This window comes from Mobula birostris, chromosome 7 (assembly GCF_030028105.1).
Source record: "Mobula birostris isolate sMobBir1 chromosome 7, sMobBir1.hap1, whole genome shotgun sequence".
Taxonomy (NCBI): Eukaryota; Metazoa; Chordata; class Chondrichthyes; order Myliobatiformes; family Myliobatidae; genus Mobula; species Mobula birostris.
In genome coordinates, this window is record NC_092376.1 from 128,442,808 (window position 1) to 128,460,580 (window position 17,773).

Below are 17,773 nucleotides of genomic sequence, written 5' to 3' on the forward strand. Positions count from 1 at the left end.
TCCTTGATGGTAGCAATGAGAAGAGGGATTATCCTGTGTGATGCAAAGTCCTTAATGATGGATTCGGACTTTTTGAGTGCCACCGTCCTCCAAAACAGAATCACGATTGCAATTCTTTACATGATACGCCCAGAGTGAATTAAGGCTCTGTCTAATAGAGGAGAATAGAAGGTTTGATGATGCCAACTTGAATCTTCATTCGTAGTGAGGGTCTGAAAGCAGAATCCTGGCTCTCCATGGGCCATGGATGTTTATACATACTTTCACTTGTGTCTAGCATATCCAAATGAGATAAACAACCTCAGTTATTGCCGGCCACAATATTTTGGCAAAAATTCAGCATCATTCATGATTCAGGTTCCAGTTTTCACAAATATTGGTGCTTTTATTTCATGATCCCAACCAAATTACCTAATTCTTTTATTGAATGTGTCTTTAGTCAAAATGTTGATGAATCACCATTTTGCAGCAAAACAACTTATTTCATCATCAATAAAACGTGCTTTCAATGGACCCATGCCACCTCTTTCCACCATACTCAGAACCAGAATTAGAATCAGGTTTAATATCACTGGCATAGGTCATGAAATTTGTTGCTATGCAACAGCAGTACAATGCAAACATAATAATAAAAACATCTGTGATTTACAGTAAATATATATATTAAGAAGTTAAAATTAAATAAGTACTACAATAAAAGTAGTGAGGTAGTGTTCATGGGTTCAATGTCCATTATGTAATTGGATGGCAGAGGAGAAGAAGCTGTTCCTGAATCATTGAATGTGTGCCTTCAGGCTCCTGCACACTCTCACTGATGTAAGCAATGAGAAGTGGGCATGCCATCAGTGATGGGGGGGGGGGGTGTACAGTGACAAATGCTTCCTTTTTGAGGCATCATTCCTTGAAGATGACCTGGCTGTTGGAGAGGCTAGTGCCCCATGATGGAACTAACTGAGTTCACCACTTTCCACAGCTTATTTCCATTCTGTGCAGTGCCCTCGCATACTAGATGGTGATGCAGCCAATTATAATGGTCTCCACAGTACATCTGTAGAAATTTGTGAATGTCTTTGGTGACATACCAAATCTCCTAATGAAATATAGCCTCTGCCATGCCTTCGTTGTAACTGCATCAATATGTTGGGCCCAGGGTAGATGCTCAGAAATGTTCACACCCAGAAAGGTGAAATTACTCACTCTTTCCACTTCTGATCCCTAGGTGAGGACTGGTGTGTGTTCCCATGTTTTACCCTTTCTGAAGTCCACAATCAGTTCTTTGGACTTACTGATGTTGAGTGCGAGGTTGTGCTACAACATCACTCAACCAGCTGATCGCGCTCCTCCATGCCTTTGCGTCACCATCTGAAATTCTGCCGACTATTTTCAAAGATTCAAAGTACATTTATTATCGATGTGCATGCAGTATACAGCCCTGAAATTCATCTTCCCCCGATAGCCACAAAACAAAGAAATGCCATGAACCCGTTTAAAGAAAACATCAAACATTCAAAACTCAAAAAAAAAAGGAAAAAAATTGCCTAAACAGCAAAAAAGCAAGTGAAAAACCTACATACTATAATACAGTAAACCAAAGAGTCCTTGAAGTAGACTTGGAATCTTCAATTCACTTCAACTTAGTGCTGTGTCATTTGTTATGCCTGTCTGCCCGATTAAAATTGCACAAAGTAGCAATAAAAAAGGAGAAACCAGAAAGATATATAACATGAACTGTAGAGTCCAAACCACAAGCTGCATCGATTAAAACCTTATACTTTATACTTTATTGTCGCCAAACAATTGGTTCTAGAATGTACAATCATCACAGCAATATTTGATTCTGCGCTTCACACTCCCTGTATTACAAATATTAAATATTAAAGATATTAAAAATAGTTAATATTAGTAAATATTAAAAAATTAAATTATAAATCATAAGTAGAAAATAGAAAAATGGGAAGTAAGGTAGTGCAAAAAAACCGAGAGGCAGGTCTGGATATTTGGAGGGTACAGCCCAGATCCGGGTCAGGATCCGTTCAGCAGTCTTATCACGGTTGGAAAGAAGCTGTTCCTAAATCTGGCCGTATGAGTCTTCAAGCTCCTGAGCCTTCTCCCGGAGGGAAGAGGGACAAAAAATGTGTTGGCTGGGTGGGTCGTGTCCTTGATTATCCTGGCAGCACTGCTCCGACAGCATGTGGTGTAAAGTGAGTCAACGGACGGAAGATTGGTTTGAAACCTTGCCCAAGATCCAAGATTCCAGCACCATCCTCCGGCAGCGGCAAGTGCAGGGGAAAGAGAGAGAGTCCAGTCAGAGATAGACAGCACTGAATACCCGCTCACCTTTCGCTCTCGTCCTTGTTTATATCAATCTTGCTCAACACCTTAATCAGCAAGATCGGTGAAAAATTGAGTCGATCATGGACTTGTGCCCGTTCTCTAGGCTTCTTGGCCTCCAGGCTGCTCAGGGCACTCCAAACCTTACCAAACCCCCACAGAGACAGCAGAGTGCCAGATCGCTCAATTGACCCTAAAACATGCCATTGAAATGTATATCACAGGCTCCAGTTGCACACAGCTTAGTAGTAGAATTGTATCTGAAAGAAGAAGTAGTAAAAGAAGTCGCTTCATGAACGTTGCTGTTGGTCGCATTGTTCATTGGTGCTAGTTCAGTTGTGCCATCAGGAAACTTATAGATGGCATTTGAGCTGTGCCTAGCTAGCCACACAGTCAAGGATGTAAAAGAGAGTACATAACTTCAGATCCTTGAGGTGTGCTAATGTTGATTATCAGCTAGGTGGAGATGTTATTTGATCTGATTCTGATTACTTATGATCTGCACAGACATAGTCTTCCGGAGAGGAAGTCGAGGATCCAGTTACAGAGGCAGGTTTTGGAGCTTTTTGACCAGAACTGTAGGAGTGATTTTATTAAGTGATGAGCTGTAGTCAATAAATAGCAGCCTATCATAAATATTAACATTTTCCAGGTGATCCAAGGCTGTGTGGAGCCAATGAGATTGTATCCACTGTAGACTTATAGTGGCAATAGACAAATTGCAGTCAGTCCAGATCCTTGCTTAGGCCAGAGTTGATTTTGGCCATAACAAACCTCTCAAAGCCCTTCATCACTGTAGATGTGAGTGCAACTGGATGATAGTCATTAAGGCAGCTAACCCTGCTCTTCTTGAGCACTGCAATGATTGTTGCCATTTTGTAGCAGGTAGGAACTTCTGATCAATCAGTTACAGGGAAAGTCCTTGGAGTAATGAGATTGCCTGATGGGCCAACCTGGTTGTTTAATTGCAATGTTATTTTAGTACCTGAGCCATTTTATACTGTTGAGATTCTATTAGAATAAAAGCACTATTTTTTTGGAGGAGAAAAGCTCTGTTCTCAAATCTCTGCTGTCTTGCAGCTATACCCACTCATGGGGAAGGCTTTGGGAATAAACCAGAGACAAAATCTGGAGCTAGATTCCCTAAGACAGTCCTGACTGGCATTCCTGTGATGCCACAGGTGTAAACTGTATCAGTCTCTGCCGTACTTTTGGATTCATCAACTGCGTGAAGAGGGGGAGCTTGCTGCATGGGCAACAGCTTACTGCCCTGGCCAACTGAGGGCCCCATTAAAAGTACTTTCTCTTATAAAGTACCTGATCATGTCAGTTATTGCGAATTTTCTCACTGGTTCAGAAAGAGATTGATAATCTCCAAGATAGGAGATTTAAGTTCATACAGGTGGAAATTGCTTCTATGTCTGTAAGGGGATAAAGCTGGAGAACTCATGTTTATTTCAACACTGAATACAAAAAGAATAGAAAGCTGGACTCAAAAATCTTTGTGTATAAAGCCCCTTTGTCATTGCTTTACTGCAGTGACCCCTGAACTTTATACTCTAATTAAGAGAGGAGACAAAACACCTTCCATATCACACTGCCTACCACAGACCCTGAACATGTCTCAGAAGAACAGTTACAAATTCTGTTATCCTGAACTGTGCCTAGACTCCTATCATGGCCATACTGTCACATGGGCAATGTCAAATTCAATAACTTAGGTATATTCACCAGACGAATGAGAGGAGAATTCCTAATGATGCTCACTACTAAGAAGTTGCCTGTGGGAAATGCTAATTGAGATCCATCACTGGAACTTCATAGACATCAATATGAAAGACCATATGATGCCGGATGCATGGAAAACTGGGAGGCAGCTGCTCCAGATCAAAATCAGTGGAATCACGGATTCTGCAAAGAGCTTTAAAAATATAAAGAAAAGCAAACACAATCCATAGGAGAGAAAAAGCACACAGAAAGAACGAAGTATACAGTCAGAGATAGGATCACTTTCAAGTTGAACAGAGACTGCCCACACTCCGTGAGACTCTCCAGCAAGTCACTCCCTGAATCTGTGGCTGAAGAAGCCTGTGAGGTAAATAGAAGAATTAAATGCAGCTGCGGTTTGGCTGGCAAATTGGGGAAGCATAACATTTGGTCAGTTATTGCCGTGTTCTCCCATTGTTTCTCACAAGGTCAGCACTTCCAATCATAATTTTGCTCGCATGCTGCTTTGGAGCGTTACTGTGATGTGCTGCTCACAGCTGCATGAGATACCAAGCTATATTGACTGTTGAACACAGTGAATCACTGATCTGAAATTTGGTTCTGTGACAAATCATCCAGGGACTGTTCAACCAGCTAGGGCTGAAGTCTCCATCATCTCTGAATTGCACCCCACTGCTTTCTTTATGGTGGAGTTAGGAATGAAAGGATAGAGAATTGCTCATTACTGTCAGTGTTCCCTTTAGTGGTCATTAAGCCATGGAGTTCATGCAGCAACAATTCTGATGCCAATGAGGCTGCAGAGGTCTCAACAAAACAACAATGTGCACTTTTGTTGTACTTTAATACATGTGGTGTTTCATGAAACTGCTGAATTGCAAAGAGCAATTTTAGGAATAGAGGAAACACACCAGCATTATGTTTCTGCACTAGCCCATTACCTATAATACCATCGAAAATCTAGATATTTACACTTCAGTATTTAGAACAAATATGATGCCTGAGACTCCACAGTCATCTGGCATAGTGCATTGTAAAGGATCGCCACCTTCTGAGTGAATGAATTTTTTCCTGAACCATCTTAAATGGGTTACTCCTTATTCTGGGACCTTGATTCTTGGTTCTAGCCACTTTGGTCAGGGGAAACAGCCTTCCTCTGTCTACCCTGTCACGTGCAAAGGGAATTTTTCATGTTTCATGTCTCAACAAAATCTCTTCATACTGTCCTAAACTGTAAAGGATATAGGCCCAAACTGCTCAGTCTTTCCTCATGGAGCTAATCCATTAATGCAGGAACCAGTCTAATCGACCTATACACAATACTCTACTACAGATGTGGGTAATCTCACCAAAAGCCTACATAATCACCTTCTGACATCTTTACTTCTAGGCTCAAATGCTATTTACTGTCACAAATGCCCACTGCACTTGTATATTGGCTCTCAGGGACGTCTGCACAATGACACCTAGGTTCCTTTGCACAACACTTTCCAATACCTTGCTGTTTAAATAAAAGTACTTTTTTTGTTTTGTGTACTAAGTGGATATTGTCACATTTTTCTCATTGTACTCCAACAGCTATGTGCTCAACTCACTTAGCTCTTCTATATCTCCCTGAAGCCCCTACCTATTTGTAATACCACTTAGTTCTGTATCATCTGAAAATTTAGATATTTGACTTTTGATTTCCTTAGCCTGTTGACACAGGTTCTGAAAAGTTAGGATGCAATGCTGTATCCTACTGGTCACAGACGATCAACCTGGAAATGGCTTGGTAGTCTCTCTCCTTAATTACCCACTGTTATCCAATTCTCAGTTCATGTCAGTTCATTGTGTGGTGATTTGAGTTACTGTCACTTTCCTTTCAGTTTGAACTAGTCTGGCCATTCTCCTTTGACTCCTCTCATCAACAAGTAAAAGAGAATCTGTCGGTGCTGGACTTCCAAGCAACACACACAAAATGCTGGAGGAACTCAGAAGACCAAGCATATTTTTTTCTCCAGTCCCGATGAAGGGTCTTGACCCGAAACATCAACTATACTCTTTTCTATAGACACTGCCTGGCCTGCTGAGTTCCTCCAGCATTTTGTGTGTGTCTCTCATTAACAAGGCTTGTTTGCTCACAGACCTGTCACTCACTGGATGTTTTTTGTTTTTCACACCATCCTCTGTAAACTCTAGAGACTGTTGTGTGTGAAAATCCCAGGACATCTGTAGATTCTGAGATACTCAAGCCATGTATTAGGCACCAACAATCATTCCACAGTCAAAGTTACATTTCTTCCCCATCATGATGTTTGGTCTGAAGAACAACTGAATCTTTTGACCATGTGTGTATGTTTTTATGCATTGAGTTGCTGCCACATTATTGGCTGATTAGATATTTGCATTAATGAGCAGGTGTACAGTTGTTCCTAATAACTTGACCACTGAGTGTGATGTCACATTAAAACTTCAGGGAAGAATCCCATCACATGCAACCTGGACAGCTAAAGTTACAGCTGCTGGTGATTAGATGGAAGAAGAGAGGAATATGCAGGAGCCCAGGATTATGTACAGATTTTTGGGGAATTGTCAGGAATTGTGAGGTACAAGACGCCAACAGACAAGTCATTACAGGAATTTAAACAGAAGGCTTGGTGGTCTAAATTTGAGAGTTGGGAAGCCAAGAGCCACTGTGGGCCAGGAAGGGTGATTGCTGTGGAGAGAGCAGGACCTGGTGCTAAACAAGAAAGGGTATAAATTGAAAGGTTAAATGGTGTGGGAGGTCAACCAGGAGAGCTTAGAAATAATTGAGTTTAGAGGCAATAATGGTGTGCATTTAAGCGACAAATGAGCTGATCATGCAACTGTAGATATTAGGAAAGTAAAAGGGATTGATCTTTGTAATTGAGGTGTTGTGTAGATCAAAAGATCAGTTTATGGTTTACCAGGAATATTTTTGTCTCTACTTTTGGAGACATCTTGAGTAATTTCGTCATATTGGAAGTAGCAAATAAGCGCAAATTACAATGGAAGTTCTATATTACCAGGTGATAATATAGTGCAAGAGACTCTGTAGGTGCTGGAAATCCAGAAAAACACATACAAAATGCTAGAGGAACTCAGCAGGTCAGGCAGCATCTATGGAGAAGAATAAACAGTCAACATTCAGCCCAAGACCCTTCAATATGACTGAAAAGGAAGGGGGGGTGGTGTGGAAGAAGCCAGAATAACAGGTAATAGGTGAAACCAGGTGGATGAGAGAAGGATGTTGAAGAAAGAATCTTGAACTGTATTTGCAACATTATCATTTAATTTTCACTACTGCTTATCTTTCCATGCCTGAGCGAAGCAAGATACTTGAACTCAGTGTTATTTGCAAAATGTGGTTCTCCAGCAATCATTTAAAATTTGTGTATTTGTGTCACATTTATGTCTTTTTGAATCAATAACTTGATTAGAAAGTTGTGAAATGTGGATGTTTTCATAATGGTAGATGGAGTACAATCTGAAAATATTTTTTGATTGCTTGCAACAATGGAAGTTTACAGCACGGTGGCGTAGTGGTTAGCACAACGCTTTACAGTACCTGCAACCTGGGTTCAGCTCCTGCTGCTGTCTGAAAGGAATTCTCCCCGTGACAGTGTGGGGTTCCCTCCGGGTGCTTCGGTTTCCTCCCACAGAACAAAGACATACTGATTGGTAGGTTAATTGGTGATTGTAAATTTGCCTGTGATTAGGCTAGGATTAAATCGGGGAATTGCTGAGTGGCATGGCTCGAAGGGCTGGGAAGGCCTATTCCACGCTTTAGCTCAATTAATTAATTAATTAACACTGAAGTCGAAATTTGAATTTTGGCAAAGTAGTGTCAAGAACTCAAATTTATTGAGCTTTCTTTTCAATGAATAGATCTGAAAATAAAGCTTTTCTCATTGCTCATTGCTTTCTGATTATTTTGCAGGCCCTGATCCGACTTCCAGCTCATATCTCACAGTGTGATGAAGTCCTCCAGTTTTTTGAAACAAGACCTGAAGACTTAAACCCACCAAAAGAGTGAGTATATTGTGGTAAATTCCACGTTGGGGTTTAATTATTGAGACATCGACACAATGCTGGGAAAACAGTATGAAGTTTGATATTTTGGAAAATTAGTCTGTTATTTGTCTTGAGGAAGCAACAGAGATTGCTAAAGATCAGAATCAGGTTTAGTATCACCGCCATATATCATGAAATTTGTTATCTTTACGGCAGGTGATATTAAACCTAATCATAAGGATATAGTAGATAAATATGAAAAAATAATACTCATTATCACAAATATTACATTTTGTTCTAAATAGTGAACTGTTATGTATTTCAGAATAGTGTGGTTATCTTGTAAAATTGCAAATAAGGGCACAACAAGTAGAAAATTGTAATACTCTTTGATTTAGATGGAGAAAATCAGGCTCTTTTCCTACTCCTGATTATCATTTGGTTCCTGTTGAAAAGTAGCCTTTCTGAATATTGGGTGAAGATCTAACAGACTTATATGATGCTCCATGAATAAACACTTACTCTTCTGTGCATGAAAAAATGCTCACTTAACTGATGCACTTTACATGCTGAGAAAATCCAGCAGCAATCAACTTTTTTTCATGAAAGGAGAACAGAAATAAACTTGGTTTTAACAATATGGGCTAAAAGTTGTTTGTGGTTTTCCCTTCCTTTTCCATCTCTGAACAATTTCATGCTTCCCATTTTGGAGTACCACAGGTCTGTCTGTTCCTGTTTTCCTGCTTTGTAACCAGATGTTAATCAATAATACCAGATGCTTGGGCATCCACATTTTACATGTGATATGATAGCGCTCTCGTGTCATTGCTTAAATAAGGACCATCTCATTGGAGAAACATTTATTCTAACTATGAACTTCTACTTTCTGAAACTTACATGACAAAGCAAAGTAACATAACGAATGTGAAGAATACAGTAAATGCTGAGAAGAAAGACATACCTATGGTTCTCAGTGAAGAATGTAAAATTATTTACGGACTATCTGCTGAAGTAGTTGACCTCTGGCAGGCAGCAAGTTTGTGCTGGATATAGCTCGGTGAGGTTAGATTAAAAATAGTAGTCAGTATGCTCTACTGATAGTGCAAAGTTGAGGGCATTTGTATCCTTTATCAAATCGCACTGATGTTTTTTTGTGGAGCATGCATCTGAAATGGCTGGGTACTTCTACTTTAAACAATTCAATAAAAACACAGGTTCAAATGGTATTGGACTGGATTTTACAGTTGTGTCAAACTGACAGCAACATCTGGTGTCTCTGTGTGCAGTCAAACAGAAATGTGAACTTCACTTTCGGTACCTACTCCAGGACAAAATTAGCAAGTTAATATAAACATCGTACTTTCATTCTCCTTCACAGCGAAAACGTTATTGGAAATGTTAAACTTCGTTGAATGAGGTGTAACTCTATTTTTAATGCAGCACTAAATCATTTTTAATGGCAATACAACCCTTTAGGCCTGGATAAATTTATTCCCTCCATTCCATTAATTAGTCCCGCTTGGTGGCGCAATAATATCAGCACCGAACTCCGGAGCGAAGGTTCCCGAGTTCGAATCCAAATCAGGTTGAGCGTCGAGCTGGCAACTCGGACTCGTGAAAACAAGAATGTCTCACTACGGAAACACCATCAAGGGACGGTGCCCCGATAGCTCCAGTGCTGAGTTAAGGCGGCTGCTGCTGCTTCTTCTTCATCTTCTTTTTCTTCTTCTTCTTTATCTTCTTCTTCTTCATCTCCTCCTCCTCCTCCTCCTCCTCCTCGCTCTCGCTCTCTTCTCCTCCCTCCACCCACCCCCATCTCAAACAATAAAATTAATTTTTATTTAGTTTCTGAAGTTCATACAGTTCATCTTCATCCCTACTCCTGTAATTATCCCTAGTCATTGAAAGAATTCAGTGAAAGAATTAAAAGGTGAATTATAATTGTGAGTGTTTATATTCAGTAAGATACATTTCTTGTGATTATTGTTATCTTCATTACTCCTCTATACCACAGATATTTTACCATTAATGTGGAATGTAAAACCATCATGGAAGTTGACACTAAGTGTCCATTGTGAAAAATGTTCACTATTGTCAGATGTGAGAGGTATTCTTTCACCACTGGCTGGAAAATACAGAGAGCAACTTCCAAGCAGCTCAAGCCAATTTACCATAATTATGATAGTTCTAATAATGTAGGTAGTTCTTCTGATTAATAGGAGCAGTAATTGCAAATCACTATCATGACAGCTCAAGGATATTCGGTGCAGAGTTTCATATGAAGCGACTAAGAGCTGACTGCAATCTCTAGCCCACATTTTGCTGCAAAAAGAGCAGAGTTTGATTATTTAAATTGCTAATATATGACATTAGCAACATGGGATAAAGAAGAGATGCCCTGTAAATTGCTGGTAGATTCTTGCTGCCTCCCCTGTAGCTTCAGAAAGGATTGCTTGTTTTCAGCAGCCTGGGACCTTTATAGATGTGTATGTTTATTGTTAAGTTCACTGTTGAAGGTTAAAGGGCTGCCTCTCTACAATGCAGAAATCTTGATGAGTTTCAACTGTCTGCAATGCTAAACATCTTGAAACCTTGATCTCCCAATCTACCTCATTGTGGCCAGTGCACTTTATTTGTCTACCTGCGCTGCAGTCTCTATGTCACTACAACACTATATTCTGCACTGTATTTTCTTTTCAAGGTCAAGTTTACTGTCATTTAACTAGACACATATACTCAGTTAAATGAGACAATGTTCCTCCGGGACTAAGGTGCAAACACAGTACATAGAGCTCATAAAATATTATTAACAGAATAATATAAAAGATATAAACCAAAGGACTCTGTAGATGACATGAAGTGCATACATGACATTTGGTTAAATAAACATAAGTATCACTGCTAAATCATAAATAAAAAGTACTGGGTGGTAGCAAGGTCTTCACAGCCTTTGGGAAGAAGCTGTTACCCAGCCTAACTGTCCTTGCCCTTATACTGCGGTACATTCTGCTGACCGTAGGAAGCCAAAGAAATTGTGGGACAGACAGGAGGGATCTTTGACAATGTTAAGGGCTCTGTTAATGCAGCGTTTCTGCTGTATGCCCTGGATGGGGGGGCGGGGGAGCACAATGATTCTCTCAATATTCCTCACAATCCGTTGCAGGGTTTTGAGATCAGATGACTTGCAATTCTCATGCCGGCCGTTTTAAGCTGGTCAGGACACTTTCGATGGTGCTCCGGTGGAGTGTGGTTAGATTGGAGTGGGGAGCCTCATACGCCTCATTCTCCTGAGGAAGTTGAGGCACTGCTGTGCTGTCTTGACCAAAGGGGTGGTGTTGAGGGACCAGGTGAGATAATCCGTAATGTGCACTCCAGGAAACTTGGTGCTCCTAACTCTCACTATGAAGGTGCCACTGTTGCGTAGTAGGGAGTGGTCAGCCTAAAGTCCACACTGATCTCTTTAGTCTTGTCCACACTGAGACTCAAATTGTTGAGTTCGCACTAATCCACAAGCTGCTCTACCTCCACTCTGTATGCGAACTCATTATTGCTGCAGATGAGGCCAACCACTGTGTGTCTTCAGCGAACTTAGTGATGTGTTTAGAGCTGAATCTAGCGGTACAGTGGCGCATCAGCAGTGTGAACAGCGGCAGGTGGAATGTTTACCCCTGGGAAGGGGCACTGGTGCTCATTGTGATGGAGCTAGAGATGTTGTCGCCAGCATAGACTGTCTGAGGTCTCTCTGTCAAGAGGTCCAAGATCAAGTTATAGAGGGGAGGTGTTGACACCCAACAAGGACAGTTTACCCACCAGCTTCTGAGTAGTGATCGTAGGAATGACTAGCTCAAGGTCATTTTGTATGCAATAATCTGTCTTTAATACGTGCGTGAGCAAAAATTATGTATCTAAGTACACGTGACAACAATAAACCAATATCAACAGGAAAAGGAACAACATACACTGGATAGTTCTAGTCCAATAGATAGTAAATTATTACAGTTTTACCAAATTCAGATTAAAGGAAGAATTTTTGTTCCTGCTTTCACTCTGTTTTCCTTTTTCATTATAGTTGACCCATATTTTTCCTCCCTAAATCCCTTTGCTTAAAACTATGAAATATTGATTAACTCATTCATCATATTGCTCTAGTTCAGAAGCTTCCATCTTGTTCTTATAACATGCAGTGAAAGGAGTAATATTGGACTGAATCATGAATCAATTTGGTGACTCCAGCTGTCAAACCTGTGCTTAGTGTGAAAATCAGGCATTTTGAGTCTCGATGACCAGTTCAGAGGGCCAAATGTTTCAGTTCGTTTGACCAGAGAATTCTCCAGAATACAGCAGAGTTCGATGCTGCTGGGATCCGCAGCATTACGCAAATAAATTCTCTAGGATTCTGTGCCAGATCAGTGTTTTAGGAGGCAAAGAATTTGTTGCAACATTGACTTTACTCTTAGTTTAATATTTATAAATACAGTGCATTCCAAATTAATTGGGAAACATTAGGACCAGTATACTTTGGCCCAGTTAAGCATCTGTCCAAATGAGCTCGAGTTTCTTTGAAATAGTTAGGTATAAAAAGGACAAACTACTGTTTAACTGAGTATCAAATTATAAATTTAAATAAAATACAGAACAAAGTAGAACACTACCAATATTACTACAGTACTATAAAACTGTGTACTAGTTCCTAATAGTTAACGACAGAAGAATTCATCCAGCTTAAGCTGCCATGTTCTTTTGATTGACTATAAATGAACAAAATCAGCGCAGACGCCCCGGGTAATTTGTTCAGCTGGTGTCAAATCTTTTCGTGGGATCTTGGCAAGGGTGTGAAATTTTTTTAAAGTGAAGATTAAAAAAATAAAATGATCAAGGATCACTGCTGTTTGAGTCAGCGTCTGTTGGCCCAAATGGATAACATAACACAAGCATACATGTTATTTAAAAACAGCTTGTTCTAAGCATGGTATATTGTCTAATGACCACACAAGTGCACATGCCTAATGCAAGTTAAAAATTGTTCAGCAACGGTGTCCTGTCCCAATTAAGCAGCATAGTATCCCAAATAAATGAAGGGGGTCCAGGTTACTTTTTCAATTAAGTTTTGTTCTTTAAGAGTTGCCCCAAATAAGTGACTGCCCCAATTAACGATGGCCTCTGTATTAATGTGCAAATGTGCCCTTAGTTAACCTTACAATAAATGTAACTACATGTTGATTTTTAAGGATGCCCCTTAATGTCAGAATCATCTGAACTATTAAAATTAGTGAGCAGTTTTTGCAGCAGGCTTAGTTTCCAACTCCAGCTTTTCCAGTTATCATGGATTTTTTTGTGGGGCTGGGAGCTTTGCAATTGGCTGCTGCAACCTTTCTTTTGCCATCTGGATGATGGAGTGCCTTCAAGCAAAGAAAATCCTCATTCAGTCCGGTTAAGTGCAGGGGTGCAAAAGCCACAGGTGAGTTTTCTGAGCAGGGGGAAGATGGGTCAACATAGCCCAATCCTTTGAAAAGTGTAACCAACAGAGCAGAAATCAAGATGTCACACTACTGCAAGCTCTGGGCCAATCTGTTTGACTGTCATTATCCTGGAAACTATGGAAACTTGTGGATTTGCCAGACTCATCAGCAATTTTGTTGAAAGATGCAATTGAAATTCTGTTCTGGAATATTCATTTGAAACACACCAGCATTTTTCCATTTCTGCATGAAGATCACCTTACAAAAAGTTATTGAGCTTTAAGCCCTTACATTTCTTTCTTAACCACATTTGGGATATACCTATCTTGTTTGAATTATCCTGGGATTACACTGAGATCTGCAAATCCAGACATGAAATCATCTGAACTCTTTTTTAAAGTTGAGAACAACTACTATATCACTCCTGCCTTCAAGCTGTAACTTTCATTCTTGGCTAACTTGAAATGTTTTTGCTCTTCTTCACCTCCAAAAGTACAAAGTTTGTACATGATAGAAGGATATTTATTTAAAGTCTTCCTGTCAGGGTAATAGTTAGACTGTCTGAAAATATCCTCACAAGTCCTCACAGAGAGGGACTGGCAGGATTCTGCTCCGGTGATATTGAAGGACTCTGCTGGGCTGGTTTGTCTGGGTTGTCAAATCTGGTGCCGTGATGTGTTCTGGGTGATGTTTGATTTTATCCCCATTTTCCTGTGGAATAGTAATTTCAAACAATTACCCATTCTTGGATATTTTGGATGCAAGCATACTGTTGTAGTCTAGGATCACAATTAGACTTACACATAATGGGAAAGGCAGGAGTAGCCACTTGGCTCCATGTCTGCCAATCTGATTATAACATCAACTCTATATTCCATTCAGTCACAGCAACCCTTCACTCTTGCTTATCAAAAATATGACTATTCTCTGTGTTAAAGGTATTTAAGAACATTACTTTGTGGAAAGAAACATGCTTACCTCACTTGTGTTCAATAGTGACTCTTTCTTTTTCAATAATGACCCTTAGTTCTTGAATTTCCCACAAGAGGTACACCCTTTCTGTATCTACTCTATCAAGGCCCCTCATGATCCTGTATATGTCAATCAAATATCCTTTCACTCTTCTAAGCCAACCAGTTGATATAAACTTAGCTTGTCCAACCTTTCTGCTAAAGGCAAACCACCATAATTTCTATCAATTTAGTAATCTTTCCTAAATATGGAGACTAATATTGAAGATGTGGTCTCACCAGTCCCATATATTAGTTAAGAATAACCTCCTTAACTTGCAACTAATCCTCTCGTAATAAATGTTAACACCATGCTAACTTTCTTAATTACTGCTTATATCAGCATATTTCTCTTCTGTGAATTGGGATCATTGTCTCTGCTCCCTTTTGACGGCAGAATCGGAATCAGAATCAGGTTTATTATCACCGCTATGTGATGTCAAATTTGTTAGCTTAGCAGCAGCAGTTCAATGCAGTATATAATAGGGAAGAAAAAAAGCAAAATAAAATAATAATAATAAATCAATTACAGTATACGTTTATTGAATAGATTAAAAATCGTGCAAAAAAACAAACAAAATATGTTAAACAAGTGAGATAGTGTTCAAGAGTTCAATGCCCATTTGGGAATTGGATGGCAGCAGGGAAGAAGCTGTTCCTGAATCACTGAGTGTGTGCCTTCAGGCTTCTGTACCTCCTACCTGATGGTAACAGTGAGAAAAGGGCATGCCCTGGGTGCTGGAGGTCCTTAATAATGGACGCTGCCTTTCTGAGACACCGCTCCTTGAAGATGTCCTGGGTACTTTGTAGGCTAGTACCCAAGATGGAGCCAACTAAATTTACAGCCCTCTGTAGCTTCTTTTGACCCTGTTCAGTAGCCCCCTATACCAGACAGTGATGCAGCCTGTCAGAATACTCTCCACGGTACATCTATAGAAGTTTTTGAGTGTACTTGTTGACATACCAAATCTCTTCAAACTCCTAATGAAGTATAGCCGCTGTCTTGCCTTCTTTATAACTGCATCAATATCTTGGGACCAGGTTAGATCCTCAGAGATCATGACACCCAGGAACTTGAAACTGCTCACTCTCTCCACTTCTGATCCCTCTATGAGGATTGGTGTGTGTTCCTTCGTCTTACCCTTCTGGAAGTCCACAATCAGCTCTTTCGTCTTACTGATGCTGAGTGCCAGGTTGTTGCTGTGACATCACTCCACTAGTTGGCAAATCTCACTCCTGCAAGCCCTCTGATCACCAGCTGAGATTCTACCAACAATGGCTGTCTCGTCAGCAAATTTATAGATGGTATTTGAGCTATGCCTAGCTACACAGTCATGTGTATGTAGAGAATAGAGCAGTGGGCTAAGCACACATCCGTGAGGTGCACCAGTTGATCGTCAGTGAGGAGGAGATGTTATCACCAACCTGTACGGATTGTGGTCTTCCGGTTAGGAAGTTCAGGATCCAATTACAGAGGGAGGTACAGAGGCCCAGGTTCTGCAGCTTCCCAATCAGGATTGTGGGAATGACGGTACTAAATGCTGAGCTACAGTCAATGAACAGCATCCTGATATTGGTGTTTGTGTTGTCCAGGTGGTCTAAAGCCGTGTGAAGAGCCATACAGATTGCATCTACTGTTGACCAATTGTGGGAATAGGCAAATTGCAGTGGGTCCAGGTCCTTGCTGAAGCAGGAGTTCAGTCTAGTTGTGACCAAACTCTCAAAGCACTTCATCACTGTAAATGTGTATGCTACCGGGTGATAGTCATTAAGGAAGCTCACATTATTCTTCTTAGGCACTGGTATAATTGTTGACGTTGTTGGCATTTGTGCCTTTTCACTAGTTGTTTAAACTGGAAGCTATGAAAATTAGCTAATATTGAACCTAGGATGGATCCCTGGGATTATGACTAAACAAGTATGAAAGTAGTTCAGTCTTGAGTGTTTAGGGATAGAAGCCTATACAAGTTTAGCTCCAGCATGACAACAACAAAAATTAAATGCAATTCACCTATTTTCACTTGAACACCTTAATATCCATTTTGGCAGTTGGCAACAGAAGGCTTATTAGATATGATGGAATATGTATGTTGAAATGGTCTCTCATGTTGATGTCACATCCTCCATCCAACTTTCTACCTTATTATCCTATTTACATGGTCCATCTCTGACACTACCTTTTCTGGATCTTTCTGTCTCCATCTCATGAGATAGTTTATCCACTGATACTTTTTCACAAGCCCGCAGATTTCCACAGCTACCTTCCACATATTTCCCTATTATCTACATCTCAGAGCTCTGTAACCTCTTGTCTTGCAGGTACAGATTTCTGATACTGATGGGGATTTTATTAACAGACCTGAATAGTTGCCATTTTTATTCTAGAGTTAACTAAGTGAACTGTAGAACATCGACAGTACTGCATAGTGCATGCACTTTGGCCCACGATATTGTGCCTACTGTTTAACCTACTCCAATGTGATTCTAATGCTGTCCTGCTGCAAAACCCTCCATTTTTCTTTCATTCATGTGCCTAAGGGTCTGTTAAATGTCCCTACCATATCTACCTCTAACATCACACCTTGCACCACACACTTTCCTTTAATATCTCCCCTACCCTTTCCTCAATATCTCCCCTACCCTTTCCTCCAATCACCTTAAAATTAATCCTTCTCGTATTAGTCATGTCTGCCCTGGGAATAAAGGTGCTGGCTGTCCACTCTACTGATGGCTGTAATCATGCTATACACCTCTCACAGATCACTTCTCATTCTTCTGCTCTCCAGAATGAAAAAACCCAGCTCTCTTAACTTTTCCTCATAAGCCATGGCCTCCAATCCGTGCAACATCCTTTCTGTCTCTCCTAATTCCCTTCTTTAGCTTCTTCCTGTCTACATTATAATTCTCAAGAGCCCTATCTGATCCTTTCTTTCTACCCCTTAATTACATTTCCTTCTTCCTCTTGACTAGATGTTCTCTATCCCTTGTCAGCCATACTTCCTTCAGCCTACCATTCTTTGCCTGCCTCAATGGGACAAACCTACAATAACCCACGCAAGTACTTCCTAAACAACTTCCTCATTTCCATTGTACATTTTGCTGAGTAAATCTGTTCCCAATTTACGCACCCAAGTTCCTGCCTAATAGCATCATCATTTGCCCTCCTCCAATTAAGTACTTTTCCATACCATCTTCTCCTACCTTTTCCAAGGCTATGGTGAAGATCAGGGA

The 17,773-nt window shown here is 40.3% G+C and overlaps 1 protein-coding gene across 6 annotated transcripts in view; it reads left to right on the forward strand.

Annotated features, from left to right (window-relative positions):
* sh3pxd2b (SH3 and PX domains 2B) overlaps window positions 1-17,773 on the forward strand; it is a 318,737-nt gene that overhangs the window by 194,702 nt on the left and 106,262 nt on the right. For all 6 annotated transcript variants that reach the window (XM_072263727.1, XM_072263730.1, XM_072263725.1 and 3 more), the window contains exon 5: window positions 8,000-8,091. In XM_072263727.1, the coding sequence (XP_072119828.1) occupies window positions 8,000-8,091 (92 nt within the window). The remainder of the gene's footprint in view (window positions 1-7,999; window positions 8,092-17,773) is intronic.